Source organism: Phoenix dactylifera, unplaced genomic scaffold, assembly GCF_009389715.1.
Source record: "Phoenix dactylifera cultivar Barhee BC4 unplaced genomic scaffold, palm_55x_up_171113_PBpolish2nd_filt_p 000074F, whole genome shotgun sequence".
NCBI classification, from domain to species: domain Eukaryota; kingdom Viridiplantae; phylum Streptophyta; class Magnoliopsida; order Arecales; family Arecaceae; genus Phoenix; species Phoenix dactylifera.
In genome coordinates, this window is record NW_024067674.1 from 35,114 (window position 1) to 52,170 (window position 17,057).

Here is a 17,057-nt window from a genome sequence, read left to right on the forward strand (position 1 = left end):
TTACCTAATAATAGTCTTATTAACATGATAACATTTAATTTATTACTAAAGCACATATTAAAATATTTCTAATAAATTGATGTATTTTCTATGATATCTTATATTAAAATTATAATATATTTATATAATAATATATGTACCTATAGTAGTGATGTAGTATATCATCGTGTATTGATATTATATTTAATATTCTATATAGTTGCATGATTCTTTAACATATGAACACCATATAATATAATAAAATAATACATTGTTATAATATAATATCATAATATTATTATTTATGATTAGTGTAGTATTTAAACATTAATAATGTAATATAAACTACCACTATATAATATGTTTTATCAATATAATATTCTTCGAATAATATCATTATATCATAATAAAGTATTATAACATATAATGTAGGATATTACTCTTTAATATTAATATTATATCTAAATCTTAATATTTATAACTAAAATATTAATATTATCATATAAAATATACCAGAATAGATCCACAGTAGCTTTACCATTTAGACAAATAAATAATTTATTTTAATTTCTAACTTACTCTAAAAGATTTGACAAGCAAGAAAAATCTAGCATAAACACTAGCAAAGCTGTACAACCTAGTACAGCTTTTCTTACTCCCATTTTTCTTATGCTTCTATCCAATGCCACCTTGAAAATTTTGGCTTAATGCAACGGTAAAACAGATAGGCTATATATAAAGCTAAATGAAAAATAGCCCCATAATGTTTGTTGTTCTTAGGCTTACATGATTTATTGGTTTGAGCTAGCTCCTAGTTACATATAGTTTGCAAGATGGAAAAGTAAAGGTAGGCAAGGAGTTGTCCTATCCCTAGCTATCCCTTCAAAATTCCTTTATCCCTAGGTTAAAGCCAAAAAGTTGTTATTCCTACAATTGTTGTAGGGATAACATGATTTATTTTTTTTTGGTTGAATAGGCAAGAATAAGAGGATAACTAGTATATTTTTTCTAAAATGGATAAGTTTACCCTTTTACAGTTGTAAGAAATACATGCAAGTTGAACTTCTATGACTAGTGTCTCTTCATCAATTCTTGGAAGGGTTGATTCCTTTTCCTTCCACAACTATAATTTGGAAAACTATTAATCCATGAGAAAATTGTGAATCATTTGAAAATTTTTCAATAATCAAGAAAATATTGTCACCAAAGAGGAATAAAAATATTAGAGGCACTGAGGAACAGCCAATCGAATGCTTCCTCTTATAAAATCACAGCTAATTATTTTTATATTTTTCCTCACGTGTTTGGCACGTGGCTAGCAATGGCTCAAGTTGGACGCTTTTCTGTCCTAAAGGGGGCTTCTCCGGTTCCTGGAATTTTTCAAACCTCGAAATGGAGGCGGAAGGGGAAAGCTGCGCCTCCCAGTCGCGGCGGCACGGAACCGCGTCTCCGCCGAGCGATCCCGCTCGGATGGCGGGAGGAGCTTCCAGATACCTTGCCGACCTCCCCTCCCGTGGCCTCTTCTCCAACACCATCCCCTCTTCGAACCTGGTACTCTCCCCTCCTTCCACAACCCTCTTCCTCGCGCCCCGCCCAAGACCCAAGCTCTTCTTCGTTTTCCCTTCCTATTCTCCTCAATTTCCTTGGATTTTTGAACGAGTATTGTTTTCTTTGCAATTTTTAAAGTTTTCGCATCTTGTTTACGATTTGTTTGCAGGGGGGCATCCGGGTTTATGTCTGTGACCATGATACGACGCCCCCAGGTACTTTCCTTAACTCTTTCATTTCCAAGAACTCTGATTTTTTTTTTTTGTGGCTCTAAATGATCTTAAGTTGATTTGTAAAACCCTTGCGTGAAATTACTTTTTTTTTTCCAGTTATCGTGGTTAATGTGGTAGATAGATCACGGATTTTTTTTCTTTGTCTTTTAACTAGAGTGGAAAAAGGTACTTCATTGTTGATGTAATGTGCATATGTTACTAGTGTTTTTTTTTTTTCTTGTTGGATAAATATGCTAAGGAGCAAGGGAAGAAGGGAGGAAGTAATGTGCCATATACTATGAGTTTCTTCTTTTTGGCATAAGATAATTTATTTGGTGGATAATAGGAATCATGGTTAAATAATATGCTTTGTTTGCACATGATATGTCTAATCCATTTGACATGTTATTGGCATACAACTAGATCGGATCTATGTTCTCGCCTTGGTGAATATGCAAGCTCAGCCTGTTGGCTTAGATTACGAGCTTGGGTTTTGTGTATATTATCTTGTTGATAGACTTTTGTCCACTTTAAGTTGGTTTGGATTGTGTCTTAAATTATGGGCTATTAAGAACTCTTTGAACGATTTGGTTTTCAGTTTGGACCTATATGTAGTAAACCTAGAAGGCTAGACTGAATTTATTTGGAGAACCAACCTAGGCTTGGGAGTTGGTCCAACCCATATATCTAGTGTTGTGTTTTCCAGATCTGAGTCCAGACACCGTATTACCCTGGGTTCTAGTCTATGAGGCATAGATATCATAGACACAAGTAAAGTCTTAGTCCTAATTGCAACCCATTTTGTGGTTACTTGGCCAATATATTGTAGTCAAGGGCATGCACTATGGAATGCAGAGCGTCTTTAAATTCCAATGTGTTAAATACTTTATGCTGTAAACAGCTAGCAAGAGGCTGCCAAATACCTAGGTGTTAGGTAGGTGCCTAATTGACCATGTCGAGATTAAGGCAGCCATATTTTTTAAAGGTCAATATCAGGGGATATTAAAAAGATATTTATGGTAATCAATAGGAACTACTATCTTGCCATCAATTAATACCAATTCACAAAACAATCTTAACCTTCATGCTCAGACATGATACAAAACATTTAGATGGATGCTTGGGTCATCTCTTAAAACACTGGTCAGTTCTGGTTGAATGTTTGATTCAAAACATAATCTGAAACAAATCACCTGTTGGAAATTCCACCTACTAATCACACATCGAGCTAAACCATGCCTCTCGATGGTCATCGTGGAGAGGAGTAGGTAATTTGATTGCAAATGGAGGTGGAGAATCGACATAGTGGATGTTAACTACATGGAACATTGGGAGGACATCTAGAAAGTGGTATTACCCAGAGAAGAAATGTGGGATAATCAATGAAGAGGGTTTTGGTGAAGGTAATTATAATGTGATAATACCAAATGCACTGTTAGGTTGTTAGAGAATTTAGATCTTTGGCTAGTGCTTGATGAAGATGGTTTGGTGCTTCTCCATAGCAAACTGTTCAATCCATTTGTTAGATAAAATGGAATTAGATGACAGCGAAAATTTGTGGTGACCTTCAAACATTACTGGTCCATGATAAAACATTGTCATCAAAATATGAATGATTTGAGTGGGCAAATGAGTATAATACATATGCATATTGCTACCTGTCAAGTGACAAGTAAAGGAAGGTTGAACTCTTGTTTAGAGTGGGAATAAAAATTAATACTTATGGTTGCTGATTCTCAGGTGAATAGTCCAGATTAGTACATGGGTTTGGTGTTCTCAGGGTGATATAGGATTAGCTTATATGCTGTTTAAAAGAGAACCAAAGCTTTTGAAGTAGTTGGGAAACTTCAACTCAAGCATATTGAATAAAACATTGGACAAAACTTGGTTTATGATTGTCTTATTCTTGCACTGAAGGGGGCTTGCCCACAGCTTATGTCGTACTCAATTAGTAATTTGCTATCTATTTATAAGTAGTTAGAACCATGCAAAATGACTGGCAAAAAGATAAGGCTGCAAGAAATATTTTTTATCTTCTTTTTTTTCCGCGTTATAAGATGAAGATGGAGAAGAGAGAAAGTAGCAAAAATTTCCTTATTTGTTCATTCTTTATCCTAAGGTGGTATGATAGAGCCATTATATATAATATTAGGAGTGAGTGCCTTATTGGGGATCAGTTGATAGTCATGGGACCTGTAAATAATATGGAAAGTAATATCATATAACAATAAGAATATAAATTATTCTGGGCTCTCCTCTTTTGTAGATCACTATGCATATATTATATATCTTGGAATATGTTTGGATTCCTCTACGTGCATTCATTCATCCCTCTTTACTTTCATGCTTTCATCTTACTCTGTAGTCTGTACTGTATTCTGCCTCATCTTTTGAGGAATACTCAAAATGTCAAGCACTGATTCCAATTGTTAAATCACTATGCATATATTATATATCTTGGAACATGTTTGGATTCCTCTACGTTCATTCATTCATCCCTCTTTACGTTAATGCTTTCATCTTACTCTGTACTGTATTTTGCCTCATCTTTTGAGTAATACTCAAAATGTCAAGCACTGATTCCAATTGTTAAATTAGGAGGGAACATTAGGACTATATACTTCCATATTGTGTTTTTACTTATTCTTTTTTTTAAAAAAAAAAACGACACCTTGATTATGTTTGTCTCTCTCTCTCTCTCTCTCTCTCTCTCTCTCTCTCTCTGCGTGCGCGTGTGTGTATCAGATTATAGTTTCTAGAATATGAGAAATTTTAAGTAACTAATGATTGGGATTTCTGATGTTCACTGTTTGTCTGTTCAGATGAACAACTAATTAAGACAAACACAACGAACATATTGATTAGAGCTCTCCAAATCAACAAACAAAAGAGTGATTCAAAGGATGCAGCAACTAAAGCTACATCAGAGAGCAAGAAAGGAAAAAGGTATCATTTTCTTTGCTCCGAAAAGTGATGTATTTACATATTCACCCATCCACTCGCCTTTGCATGTGTTTCTATTGCAAAACACGTATACAAAATTGTTATCTTGTATTTCAGCTTTGCTGGGCTACTTTAACCATGCTTATATTAATAAAAATCTAAATATCATCACTGTGTTTATCCAGTGCAGATGGTGTATTGTTTTATACTTAGCCAACAACTGGTGCATTGTGACACACAAAAAGGAAAGTACTGAAAGATACACCGAAGATGAATAAAATGGATAGAAAACCTTTTTTTTGTGGCATATGGGCTACCTTCAGTTGCTTTCTAGTGAGAAATAGATATGTTATGAACTCTCCACTGAGGTTCAACTTTTCCTCGTACCATCTTAAGTCAAAACAAATGCATGGTTTTGCCAGTGGCAACAACATAAACATGTGATCCACATTAGGCAAAGAAATCGAACCTCACAAGTTATACAAATGATTCATATTGGAATGTACTAGACAAGAAATGCAAGGAGCTTAACTTCTAATGATTTGTTCTTTTTTCCTTTTTATTTTTTATTATTCTCCAATAATATATACATGAGTATTATAATGTGTGTTGACATTGCTTAGATAATCCACTATTATTATTTGGTTCAGTAGGTTATTACCCTGTTCTCTCCTGTATCATTATGTGTGAAAAATGAGATTACCTAGTTTTTCTCATATGTCAAAAGGAAAAAATTCTATTTCCATCGAACTTTAAATTCTTGATAATTCATTATTTTTTTAATGTATATTTAAGGAATGGTGATAACAAATCTGTAGATCATGCTGGAAAAGATATAAAATGTTGCCCATGAAGGAAGAAAATAATAAAAGAACTTGTTTCCTTTTTGAAAAGTGATAATTTTCATCTTTAACAAACATTTCTAGATTTTATTGATGAAAGTATATTTTGTTTCTCCTTGGTTACATCCACTTAGACTTCGTAAGTATTAGTCTCTATTGTTGCCAACCAACCCTCTTCATTTCATGGCAGGTTCATTCTCCCTTGTTTTCCTACAGTTGGCTTGGCGAGGAAGTTGGTTTCGTTAGTTCAGGCTGGTTGTAAAGATTGGAACATATGGATGTATCTTAACCTGGATCCATAAATCTAATCTCAAATAGATCATACAAGGCTTGTCTGCTGGTTGGTTGTATTGACGGCATATATCAACAGCATATATTTTGGATTGATGAGTCCTTTATACTGATTATTTGTTCTTGTTGAGCTGGAGTTTTCTTGTTCACTTCATATATCATTAAGAGAAGAGCAGCGAATTATTCTGTCAAAGACTGTGACATAGAATAGCACAATTAGTATGAAAATGAATACCTAGGGGAAATGCCTAAGGATAATTATAACAAGCAAGATTAGTACGAAAATGAATACCTAGCAAGATTGGTATATTCTTTGAGTCATTTGAGGATGCTTTTTTGGCTATTTCCCATAGGGTTGTCACACAAGAAGGTCTGCAGTTAACCCCGCACCCTCACCGAAAAGAAAAACATTATAACATTGATGGACTTTGGTATCTCTTTACATTTATATGTCATATAGGTGGAAAGTACATGCATTTCTATGTCTTGAAAGAAATCAATAGTGAAATTTGGATGCATTCAATAGCTATAACAGGTGATCTCTTTTAATACTGTTGGGACATGAAGTTTTTAGCTAATAGCACAATCATTCAATTGTACCTGATGTGGTCAGATTTACAATATGTGTTAGAGTTGCCTCTTCCATTCAAAAGCAGTTGCAAATGAATGATGATGAGGATGCATCTCTTAAACTAGTCAATTAGTGGGGTAGTGGAGTATTCGATTAAGGGGAGGATATGCAAATATTCTGTTCACTAGAAAAGATTATAGAAACCATGCAGATAGGACTAGGAAACATAAACTCGGAGATTGAGCAGGCTCTTTAAGATGTTTCAACAACTTGCAAACTCAAAACTCAAACATCTTTTACTGTTGGGATATGGATGAAAAAGTTGCTTTGGAGATTTTTCTCAGGCTGATGCTAGGTCTATGGATTAAGCTTGAGCTATATTAATTGAAAATTATCCTTATGTATCATCCCCTCTGATAATGGGAGCCAGCGACCATGATCGATATGTATTGTTAGGGCATGGTTACTAGCCTTATTATGACAACTCCAACAAAGTTCAAATCCAACCATATTGATGACCCTTTCTTGTAGCCACTAGACCCCTAGTGGACCTAGTTGGCTTCCTTATTTTTCACAAAGAAATATAAATTGAGAAATAGACACCCCAAACCAGTAGCAGTTGCAGCACCTGGGGTTGGGGGTGGGGGTTGGGGGGGGGGGTGGGCAAGTAAAGTTTCATAAGAAAGATATATTCAAATGTTGTTGTTGATTCATTTCATATTATTGTCTCTGAAATGCACCAAAAATTGAATAACATGTTGGTGATTAATTTGATGTTGCTCATTAATATTGGTTTTTTATAAAATGGCCAAATTTGTTGTTTATATGGAATTTTAAAAAACTTCAGAATACTTACAATAGTTGTTTCTAAGAAGCAAGAAATTCTAATATTGTGAATCAGTTGTCTGCTTCTAAGCTTTTTTTAGACAATATGAATAATCATTAAAAAGAAAAAAATATCATTCTAAAGAACATAAGATAGGTATAAAGATACAATACAAAAGTAATGAAAAAGGCATAAATAAAATATAAAAATATACATACTTTGTTTCTTCTTCTTTATAGGTGACCTCATATTTTTTTTCTTCATTTAAAATTTCAAGAAACCAATGAAGAAAATAAAACTTTGTACTGAAATAGACCTGCTTATATTGTTTATCTTCTCCTTCTGTTACTCAGTTGACTGTGAAATTTGACACTGAATCAGTATCTTTCTGTTTTTGTTCTTTGGTTTGTGGGCACAAAGAACAGTGCATCAGATGAATCAAAAGTTGGTTTGCTTTTTTCCCCCTTTTCTATTAATGAAAAAGTTATTATAATTCATCACAACCTTTGATATGAAATGGATAGCTGGGATCAACTGAGCTAGTAAAGGCAGCAAGATGCCTTTCTGTTTAGATAACCATACCCACTAATCTATGTTCCACTCTTTTCTTAACCAACCTCTTTGTTACAGGGGGAAAACTCTTCAGTCATGAGGGCCAAATTTATATGGAATGCCAAGAAATAGAGAAATTCTATCGAGATTTCAAAAATTCAGGGGGCAATTGCCCCCGGCCTCCCCCCTGCAACCCAAGTTAGACTAGAAGGGTTATCGGGGCAGAGGCGGAGCCACATTGGGATTTAATGAATATAACTCTAGTTCTTCCAGTCTTGCTTGTTGTGAGCCTTCTACTAGATCAAATGCATACAGACACTCCTTGACATCACAGTACACATTATGATGTAGTTAAGAGTAATGTTTAACTATCTCCACTATCACCAGGGAATTTTGTGCAAGCAATTCAGTTTATGTATGAACTTGAATTAGTAAACTAATTATAGACAATGAAAAGTTAACACTTAGTGTTCATTTAGATCATCAAAGAAGCCTGATGCTTATTCACAATACTATGCAAAATGATCCACATAAGGGGACAGTATGTTATTATTCAAAGATGGCTTTGTTTTGACTGGACATGTCATAGACAGGTAAAGTAAATGTCACACAATCTCCAAGAGAATAGAGTAGCTGGTCTAAAGAAAAACACCCCATCATACCACAGTTTACCGCTTAACTGTAACCACTTCTTGTTGACTTTTGAATCTGTTCTTGCTGGCTCTTGCATGAGGACAAAAATGTGGCACAATGTTGGCAAAAGCAACTGTGGCAGGATACACGTATCTTGACAGCTTTTGATCATCATAGGCATGATTCATGACACTTTAATTCTTGTTTTGAACATGTCAGGCCCTATGTTTCATAGAAACCAAATTTATTGGAATCTAATAAGTCCATGATTACTTTATGTATATATATATCTTTTATAGAATGAAATTTATCTACCCCCTCCTCTTTGTCTCTCTACCGACACTCAAAAGGGATGGTATGCTCCCATGCTTTATTTGGTCATGCCTCTTTCCCATGGAAATTCCTCTTCTAGAACAGGCAACTGCACTTCCACCCTATGAAATTTATGGCAGGCTGGAGCATAGTTGAGTGATTGGAAGGAAGGGGAGAAGGGGGCTGGGGGCATGGCCTGGTGGGGGAGGTGGGGGAGGGAGGCATAAACATGGAGTTACTAAGAGGCATGAGAGAGTGTGACAGCATAGTATCCTCCAACATTTAGTTTATGAATACCTTTGCTTGTTGTGGCCAGAATTCCAATGTGATGTTTGCCTTGTGTCTCTCTTCCTGTTTCTATGCTTCTGTTTAACTGTTGTTGTAAAATTTGGTGGCTACCGAAAGTCTTGGCAGACATTAGTTTCTGTTTGGTGGCATGACTTACATGTGCTTCAAAATTTCAACATCATCCTTGCTAAGCGAGCATGACTTATGTTAACATTTGATCCCTTTTGTTGAAGGTCCTTGTTGTTTATGACTTTTTACAATTTATTTTGACATCACCTAAGCTGTGATAACTCTTGTTTGCTAGATCTGCTGAAAGAACTTCAGAAGGAAGGACTCCATCTAAAAGAGCAAAAACTAATATTGCTCCTGGTAGTACCCATCAAGGTATGTCATAATGAATTTTCAGTTGCTTAATTACCAAAGGGACTGAAAGTATCAGAGTGATGAATTCATTAGTTATTGTCATTTCCTTTTCTGGAAGTATGAATTAAAATATCTCTAAGGTTTATTAATCTTGAGCTAATTTTGCAATATGTTAATACTTCCAAGCTGTGCTTCCTTTGCCTTCTCCATATCAAGAAACCTGTGTTTGATGAGTTCTCCATGTTTTATGATTATAAATAAATGCAAATTAATAGCATTGCAAATAGTGAAAGATATGGAATATATCAAAATTCTGACTTATAACTGTATTCTTATTTTCTTGCATATGCATTCTGTAGTTTTCCTTCAAATTTACGCACATCTCTATACATTAATGTATGGAAGCAATCCTTAACTTACATGAGTGATGATACAAAATCCATGACTTTTGGTTCCCCTCAATGGTCTCCAGACCTAGAATGGAAATTCTGCCTCTTCATTCCGCAAATCAACTGCTATGACATATTACTCCTTAAATGCTAGGACATTTATTTTCAAAAATTAATAAAGATAGCATCTTAAAATATAAGATTAAAATATTAACACCAATAACAAAATTTTGATAAATGATTCTACAAGATCAAATACGAAGAGATATGTTTGAATTAATTTTAGACTGTGTCAAGTACTGTATTGAAAATGATATCTTGGTTACTTGTTTGTGTTTTTTTTTTTTTTCAAATAAGAGGACCATATATTTGAATTAATTTTAGACCATGTTGGTCAGTGTGTTGAAAATGATACTGGCATGCATACACGCTCGGGCGCATTACCTCTATCCATTAATGAAATAATATACTCCCTTATACATTTTGTACACTAGTAAAAGTTTGTGGAGGTAATCCTTAACTTAAAGGTAGAGCAATGGTATGACGGCCATGACTTCGGTTTTCTTCGAATTGCCTGACCCAAAATGGAAATTCTGCCTCTTCCTTCCATTAATCAAGTGTGCCATATGACTTCTTAACCACCAGGACAATTATTTTCAGATTATTAAACATAACATCTTAAAATATAAAATTTAAAATAGTCAACCAATGATGAAATTTTGATAAATGATTCAACAAGTTCAAATAAGAGGACCCTATATTTGAATTAATTTAAGACTGTGCCAGGCACTTTGTGGAAATGATATCTTGGTTGTTGGCTTGCTTGTGCACTGCAATGTGTGTGCATATTCTTGCTTGCTTATTGTGGAACCAAAGTCTACTTGGCAGTTAAGTGAGATTTGTAGAGACTTGAGAATCATCTCTTTCATGCCATTTTGCTTCACATTCAACATCCAAAACCGAATTCGCCCCTAAACTAACCAATGAATTCTATATGTTCACCTGTACTTTAAGTCTTTAAGTCATTCTAAAATTCTAGCTTTCCAATTTGGGAAAGAAGCCATTTCAGTTCACATAAGTTAGTACCAGTAAAAGTTTTTAAAGGACCTGTCAATTTTGTGGTGACAAGTTCTAGAAGCCCGCCATTTTTAAATGCACCGACACCTGCAAAACTCCTCAGTAGAACCACATGCAGCGCTACATATTTGGGAAAAGTAAGCACCCTTGTTGTCAATCAATAATCAGAACACCAGCAAACCATTATTCTATCAATGGCTAAAAATGACCATGATTTTATTTTGCATGATATTTTTAGATTTTTTGGCTGTTTAGGCTTTAGACCTTTTGATTGTAACTTTATTCTGTGTTCTGGAAGCAAGAATGGAAACACTGGAACTTCTTTGGTGTTTTAGAGCCTACTTTTGATACCCAAGAATACGTCCAACATGGCTCCACATTCTGAAGATGGTAATGTTATCAGTCGTCAAGTCTGCTGGGCCCTGAACTATGGAATACATTATTACAAGACTAGATTCTTTACTTGCTGGTCTGCGAGCTTCATTTCCTCGTTTGGCAAGCTGGTATCTCTTAGAGTGCATAACTATAATTTGAGAGGAATCTAAATGGTCTTGATTCTTCTTGCATTTGTAGTTGCTGAGGATAAATGCATATATTGCTTTTTGGCCAGAAAATTTCACATAAGAGCATAAATACATTTCGATCTTTATGTTGTAACAAGCATTCTTTTCTTCTTCTGAGTTTAAGGAAACTGTTCTTTTGGCTTGTAGAGGGAACCAGTTCTGGGCTTTTCTTGGAGGATGCTTCATACTATGACTGTAGAGCGGTTGCGTGCACTACTGAAAGAGAGAGGGCTCTCCCCAAGAGGGAAAAAGGCAAGGATTTTGTGCTGCTCCCTTGTAATCCTTATCTTTTTATTCTGTTGAATAGTTAAACCGTACCATGGGCCTTTAACTATTATTTTTAACCTACATCTTTTCATAACAGTCCAATTTTGATAATGAGACTCTTTGGTGGTTGTGATTTTGAATATACTTCCCATGGATCAATTATCTTATACTGGTCTGGTTGGTCAAAGGTAGGCCTTGCTTTTGAGATCAGCATTCTTCTTACTTGGACAGGTAGAGTTACATTGCTTGGGCTTTGGACTGAGTTTATAACTCGGTCCTATTAAAAACATGACAATATTACCTCTACATATTGAACTGGATAACTTGTATGGTTTGTCATTTATTTTTTCCCATGGACGCGATCAAAGTAAAGCAGTCGTTGCATGAAAAAAAGGTATATAACTGGGATTTGTTGAGTGACAACAACACCCTTATGCAACTAAAGCTAATCACTGCAATACAAGGGAGTAGGATTGTCATTTCCTGGTGGTTGGAGCAATGTGGACTCCACCCTACTTAGAATGAGCATAAATTGTATAATTTAACTCTTACAGGTCTCTAACTTCGATCTGCATTTACTGATTATCGGCTTTCTGTGTGCAGGACGAACTGATTACGCGCTTGCAAAATGAAGCATAAGTGGAAAGGGCAACTAACAAGTTTCCAAGAGGTTGTTCCATCAAAATGTACGGTGTAGGATTTGTTGAAACCCAGTGTTAAGCTTAAAATGTTATATCTGAAGCCCACAAATGGTTTCCATCCATGTCTGAATATTTTGGTGTATCTTGTTGCATAAACAGGGCACGTCTAGTGATGATATGATTTTGATTGTCCAATGCACTCTACTGTACTGCATATATGTTAGTAGTCTTTATTAACATCAAATTCCATAGATCCTCAGTTTGATTTAGGTTTCTTATCTATCATTGGGAAGGTAAAGGAGAATCAGCAATGGTGCATTTTGCATGTCTGCAAACTATTAAAAAAGTCAGCACTCTCCCAGGTTTAATGCATCTCTCATTGTGCAGGCAAACTTCCATAGTTTGCAATCATCTATACCAACAGTTTAGCACATGAAGAACAAAGCAAGCAACTCAATTTCTACCTTTAAACCACCTTGTGGGTTTCAGGCCGAAGCAGATGTTACTCATTCTAAAGTCTTGGAACATGAATATTGTCATGCTTGGAATCCCTCTAACACGAATCTTATTTAGGTCCACCCAGCTTGTGTGCTTAGCTTGCTTTCAAGCTGAGTGGTGGAACTTGAGCTTTGACCTGCAAGATGAAATAACCATGCAGAGATAAAGATAGGAGCTCTTATGAACATTATCATGATATACTTTTTTCCTGTGTTATTTGCATCTCTTATTCAGCTATTGAGTTTGGCTTTTATGGTTGCTAAGAAAATAGATCCTTTAAAAAATTATATGGCACCGATACAATTATCAACTCTCTCAATCTAGTGGTCAGTGATCTGTGTTTTATGGTCTGGAAACGTTTAATGTGCGAGATATGCTTATGTTTTTTTTTCGGATTGATGAATGATTAAACTAATGTCATTTGTGCTGATACTCTCCTCAATCATATGGGGCAATAGGAGATGGGTGAACCATTGATGTGCTGGTGGACAGGTAGTTTGTTGAGTAGCCACTTCGCTGGTGGCCGACCTTCGTTAAGCCAGGTGCTTGGAGGGGTGCAGGGTTCATGAACTGTTTGCTCCTGGGGAGAGAAGATGGGATGTGGGTTGTGTTCGGCAGGCCTTCGGCGAGCAGCTGGCTGATAGGGTGTTGGCTCTGCCGATACCCACTGGGAGACCGCGGACAGGAGAGTATGGGAGGCAACAGGGAGACCAAAGGTAAGCGCCTGAGATATGTAGGATGTGGCTAGAGGGGGGATAGCTCGTTAGTTGGATGGGAGGTGGATTTGGAGGATGCACATTTATCCTTATGTTGCTTTGTTCATCTGGAAGGTGGCATGGGGATATTTGCTGACCAGGGGTGTCTTGGCAAGGAGGGGTGTCTGTGTTGCCTCTGATTGTGAGTGGTGTCCAGATGTGGAGAAGACTGTCGGCCATGTCGTTCTTTGATGTCCACGTGTGGCGTAGATCTGGAGGTGTGCTGGGGTCTCTTTGTAGGTCACAACGTTGACTGAGGACTTCCTACGGGTGCTACAGCAGTCGGTGCAGAGGCCTTATGCAGTGGAGTGGGGTATTAGATGTGCCTATGTAGCCTATCATATCTAACTCGATAGGAATGGCTGGATCTTCAAGGACAAGAGGATGCATCCGAGGACAATGGTGGATAGAACATTGGTCCAAGCAGCTGAGGTGTCCAGTACCACTGCTGCGAGATTACCTAGGGTGGCTAGGGACATGTAGGGTTTCTATTCAACTAGTGTAGCGACTAAGACGATTCTTGTTTTCTAGGTGTTCCCACTATCTAGTTTTCTAAAGGTCTATTTCGATGTAGTGTTTTGGAGGCCAAAGGTAAAGGGGGAGTGGGTTTTGTGATACGAAGCCACGAATCTAGACTCGTAGCAGGCGGCGGTCGGTGCACCTTCGATGAGCATGTCACCGGAGCAGAATTGAGAGTTGTATGGGAAGGCATAGTGCATGCGAGGTGTGTATCGTGAGCAAATAGTATCTACTTGAAAGGCGACTCGGCCACGATGATTGATTGGATTCAAAGTCAGCACGACAATGACGATTAGCACCCGCTGATTCGGGACATCTGCAATATTGTCGGGGGAGTTTGTCGCTTTCCGAGCCATTCATGTTTTTCGGAAAGTGAATAAAGTCACCGACTGAGTTGCTTCTAATGCTGTGCATCACTCGGAAGAATTTCTTTAGGAGTGTCCCAACCCCCCCCCCATTCTCTTGTTGGATTGTACTGGGTGCACCCATGCTCATAATGTGCGAGTCACCGATGTATCAAAAAAAAAAAAAAAAAAACTTTAGGTCGAGCATGGAATGCATATGGCAGCAACAATGCAATCAACCATACCATACAGGCCAAAGCTGACTCAGACGCAACTTGATGTTTCAACCCCATTGACTTGAGCTCAGTAACCTTGGAGCTCAGTTGGGTTGCACGGCTCTACAGATTAATGTTTTGTTATTTACTATGTTTTTTCTATTTTGCTATATCCCCTTTCTGTCTTTTGGTGTTTCAGGTCACATGCAAAAGCTCAATTTACTAACTTGTATTCAGAACTTCAGAAGTTGATTTCTTGAACCATATTTTGGCTAATAAATGTTGATGAGTAAAACTCATGCAGTCAGTCTTTATTGTGAGCATTACGAACAACAGTCTTTGATACTCTTTCTACCTTATTTTATTTTTTCTGGGAAGAAAGAAGTTTGATAATCTGCTTTTCGCCTTGGTTGTAGTGTGGAAATGGTTCAAGGCTGTTGCATGGATTCAATTCGGTAATCTTGAAATCACGGTATCATGATTAATTTGGGGAAAGAAATAGAAAAGTTTGCTGCATGCCAAAAATGATGCCACGATTACTAACAGAAAGGCAGAGGCATAATTTATAATTATGAAAATAAGATCTAACTTACACAGATACTACATTATAACAAGGCAGAGACATAATTTAGAATTATGAAAATAAGATCTAACTTATATTGTACAGATATTTCATTATAACCAAGTCATGCTGTTTTTCTGGCCCCAGTATCCCACTGTTTACGTGTTAACAGTTTCCTGTGCTTGTCCATGTCCATTAGAGGCATCACCCTGAGATGGTACAAGTGTTGGAAACTTTAGGATGTCAATGGAGATATGTGCATCAATTTCATAGTACCAACTAACAACAGAATTTAGTGCTAACACTCACCACATTTGACAACTGGTCTCTTATAAAGTACATGGACTTCAACATTGTTTCCAGAGTGTCCTTTGCTAACTGGAATTTAACTTCTGTTTCTCCTGATAGAGATTGAGTATCACCTTGAAGCTGCACAAAAATACACTCTGAGCAGGTTAGCACAATCCATCCTTTTTTTTTAACTCTCAATCGTAGAAATTTCCACTTTTCATTTTCTTTGTTCCCTTATAACTTTTCTCAAATATCGCTGTGGTTTATAAAAACAAGCCTTAACCAATGCTAATGATTGTGAAACCATTCATACATAACAGAGTTAAGCATGTGAGACAATCGCACTCAAACATAAAAAGAAGAATAAGGTTTGGTAGTAGCCTCGCACATACTAGTTAGGAGGTTGTGTTCCAAAACGACAGCATATTAACCTAGACACACCTTCCGGTGTGAGTAGATAAACAAAAGAGTAGACATACGCATCCAGTTGTATTCGAATAGTTCTCTGCAACTAAATAATGAATATGCCAATGGACAATTTTATATCTGGAGGCAGCAATTTTGACCCCTGAAACAGTAGTAGTCCATGCCTCAGTGAAGCCAGCAAAATGTATTTTTGTCATTTTATATTTGTTTGATGTTAGAAATCAGATCAATTCTTTGGTCCTTATTGAAGTACATTGAACACTGATTAATAACAAAAGCTTTAGAAGTTGTTCAACTACCTTCAGATTAATAATAGCAGCATGCTCAGTGGAATCTTGATTTTGATTTGCCATATTCCATGTCATTGCCTTTAAACGGGGTAAAGAAACCTGAAAACATTAAAAACAAAAAGTTAAGCTTCGAATTGCTTAATTCATAAATTGTTCAACATGGCTAGTCTTTGATTTGCAAAGGAACACCAGCTCATTCATTCTTTTAGGTTTTATTAGATAATGTTAGTTATCAATCAAACAAGCAAACGATGCTTAGCAAAATGAAAGGGCAAAAAGGAATAGAGTGTTGGGAGTTGTCTGTTAAAAAGGACTGCCACCAACTCTTGCAAAAAACTCCAGAGAACCCAGGATGGATAATTTATATTCATATAAAACAAAAATCAGACCTGATCCTTAAGAACATCTCCTCGCCATTCTCTTTGAAACTTCTGCAACAGCAATGTGAGCAACCTTTGCAATTCAGGTAAGACCTCTTGTGGGAACAACTTCTGAATCTCGTCCTTGGTAATATTTTCATAGACGCACCTGCGTATCAACATGCGGAGGCATACCAAAAGCTGCATAGGAAATAGTAAGCCATAAAGTTACAAATTGGCCCAATGATACAAAGATTTATATAGTTTATGCAAGTCTGCTGGCTCAGCATATGATATGGCTGTGAAAGGATGTCTGCATAAAATCATCACCCTATTATATGTGTGGGTCCATGTGGGCTGCAAACAATCTGAGCTGTCATGAACAGCCTGGATTGGCTCCAAAATGACTCGTTTGAGCTTGTCCCAGCTAAAACCAGGAATGAGTTGAGCTCAAACAGATTTTAGATATTGGCTCCTAAACAAGCTGGTGCCTGAACATTG

General features: G+C 36.6%; 2 protein-coding genes across 3 annotated transcripts; one reads left to right on the plus strand and one right to left on the minus strand.

Annotated features, from left to right (window-relative positions):
- Nucleotides 1-1,338: 1,338 nt before the first annotated feature.
- Nucleotides 1,339-12,370, plus strand: LOC120104672. Of its 2 annotated transcripts, XM_039116182.1 has the most exons (7): nucleotides 1,339-1,530; nucleotides 1,697-1,742; nucleotides 4,562-4,685; nucleotides 5,715-5,804; nucleotides 9,302-9,381; nucleotides 11,537-11,641; nucleotides 12,260-12,370. In XM_039116182.1, the coding sequence occupies exons 1-7, from the start codon at nucleotides 1,372-1,374 to the stop codon at nucleotides 12,286-12,288; spliced, it is 633 nt and encodes a 210-aa protein (XP_038972110.1). In that variant the 5' UTR covers nucleotides 1,339-1,371; the 3' UTR covers nucleotides 12,289-12,370. The 2 variants fall into 2 exon arrangements, with proteins under 2 accessions (XP_038972110.1, XP_038972111.1); XM_039116183.1 differs by lacking the exon at nucleotides 5,715-5,804.
- Nucleotides 12,371-15,164: 2,794 nt separating this feature from the next.
- LOC120104673 (COMM domain-containing protein 9-like) lies at nucleotides 15,165-16,789 on the minus strand. The gene is made up of 4 exons (XM_039116184.1): nucleotides 16,587-16,789; nucleotides 16,207-16,296; nucleotides 15,500-15,619; nucleotides 15,165-15,399 (listed from the first exon to the last, which is right to left on the minus strand). The coding sequence occupies exons 1-4, from the start codon at nucleotides 16,761-16,763 to the stop codon at nucleotides 15,349-15,351; spliced, it is 438 nt and encodes a 145-aa protein (XP_038972112.1). The 5' UTR covers nucleotides 16,764-16,789; the 3' UTR covers nucleotides 15,165-15,348.
- Nucleotides 16,790-17,057: the final 268 nt, after the last annotated feature.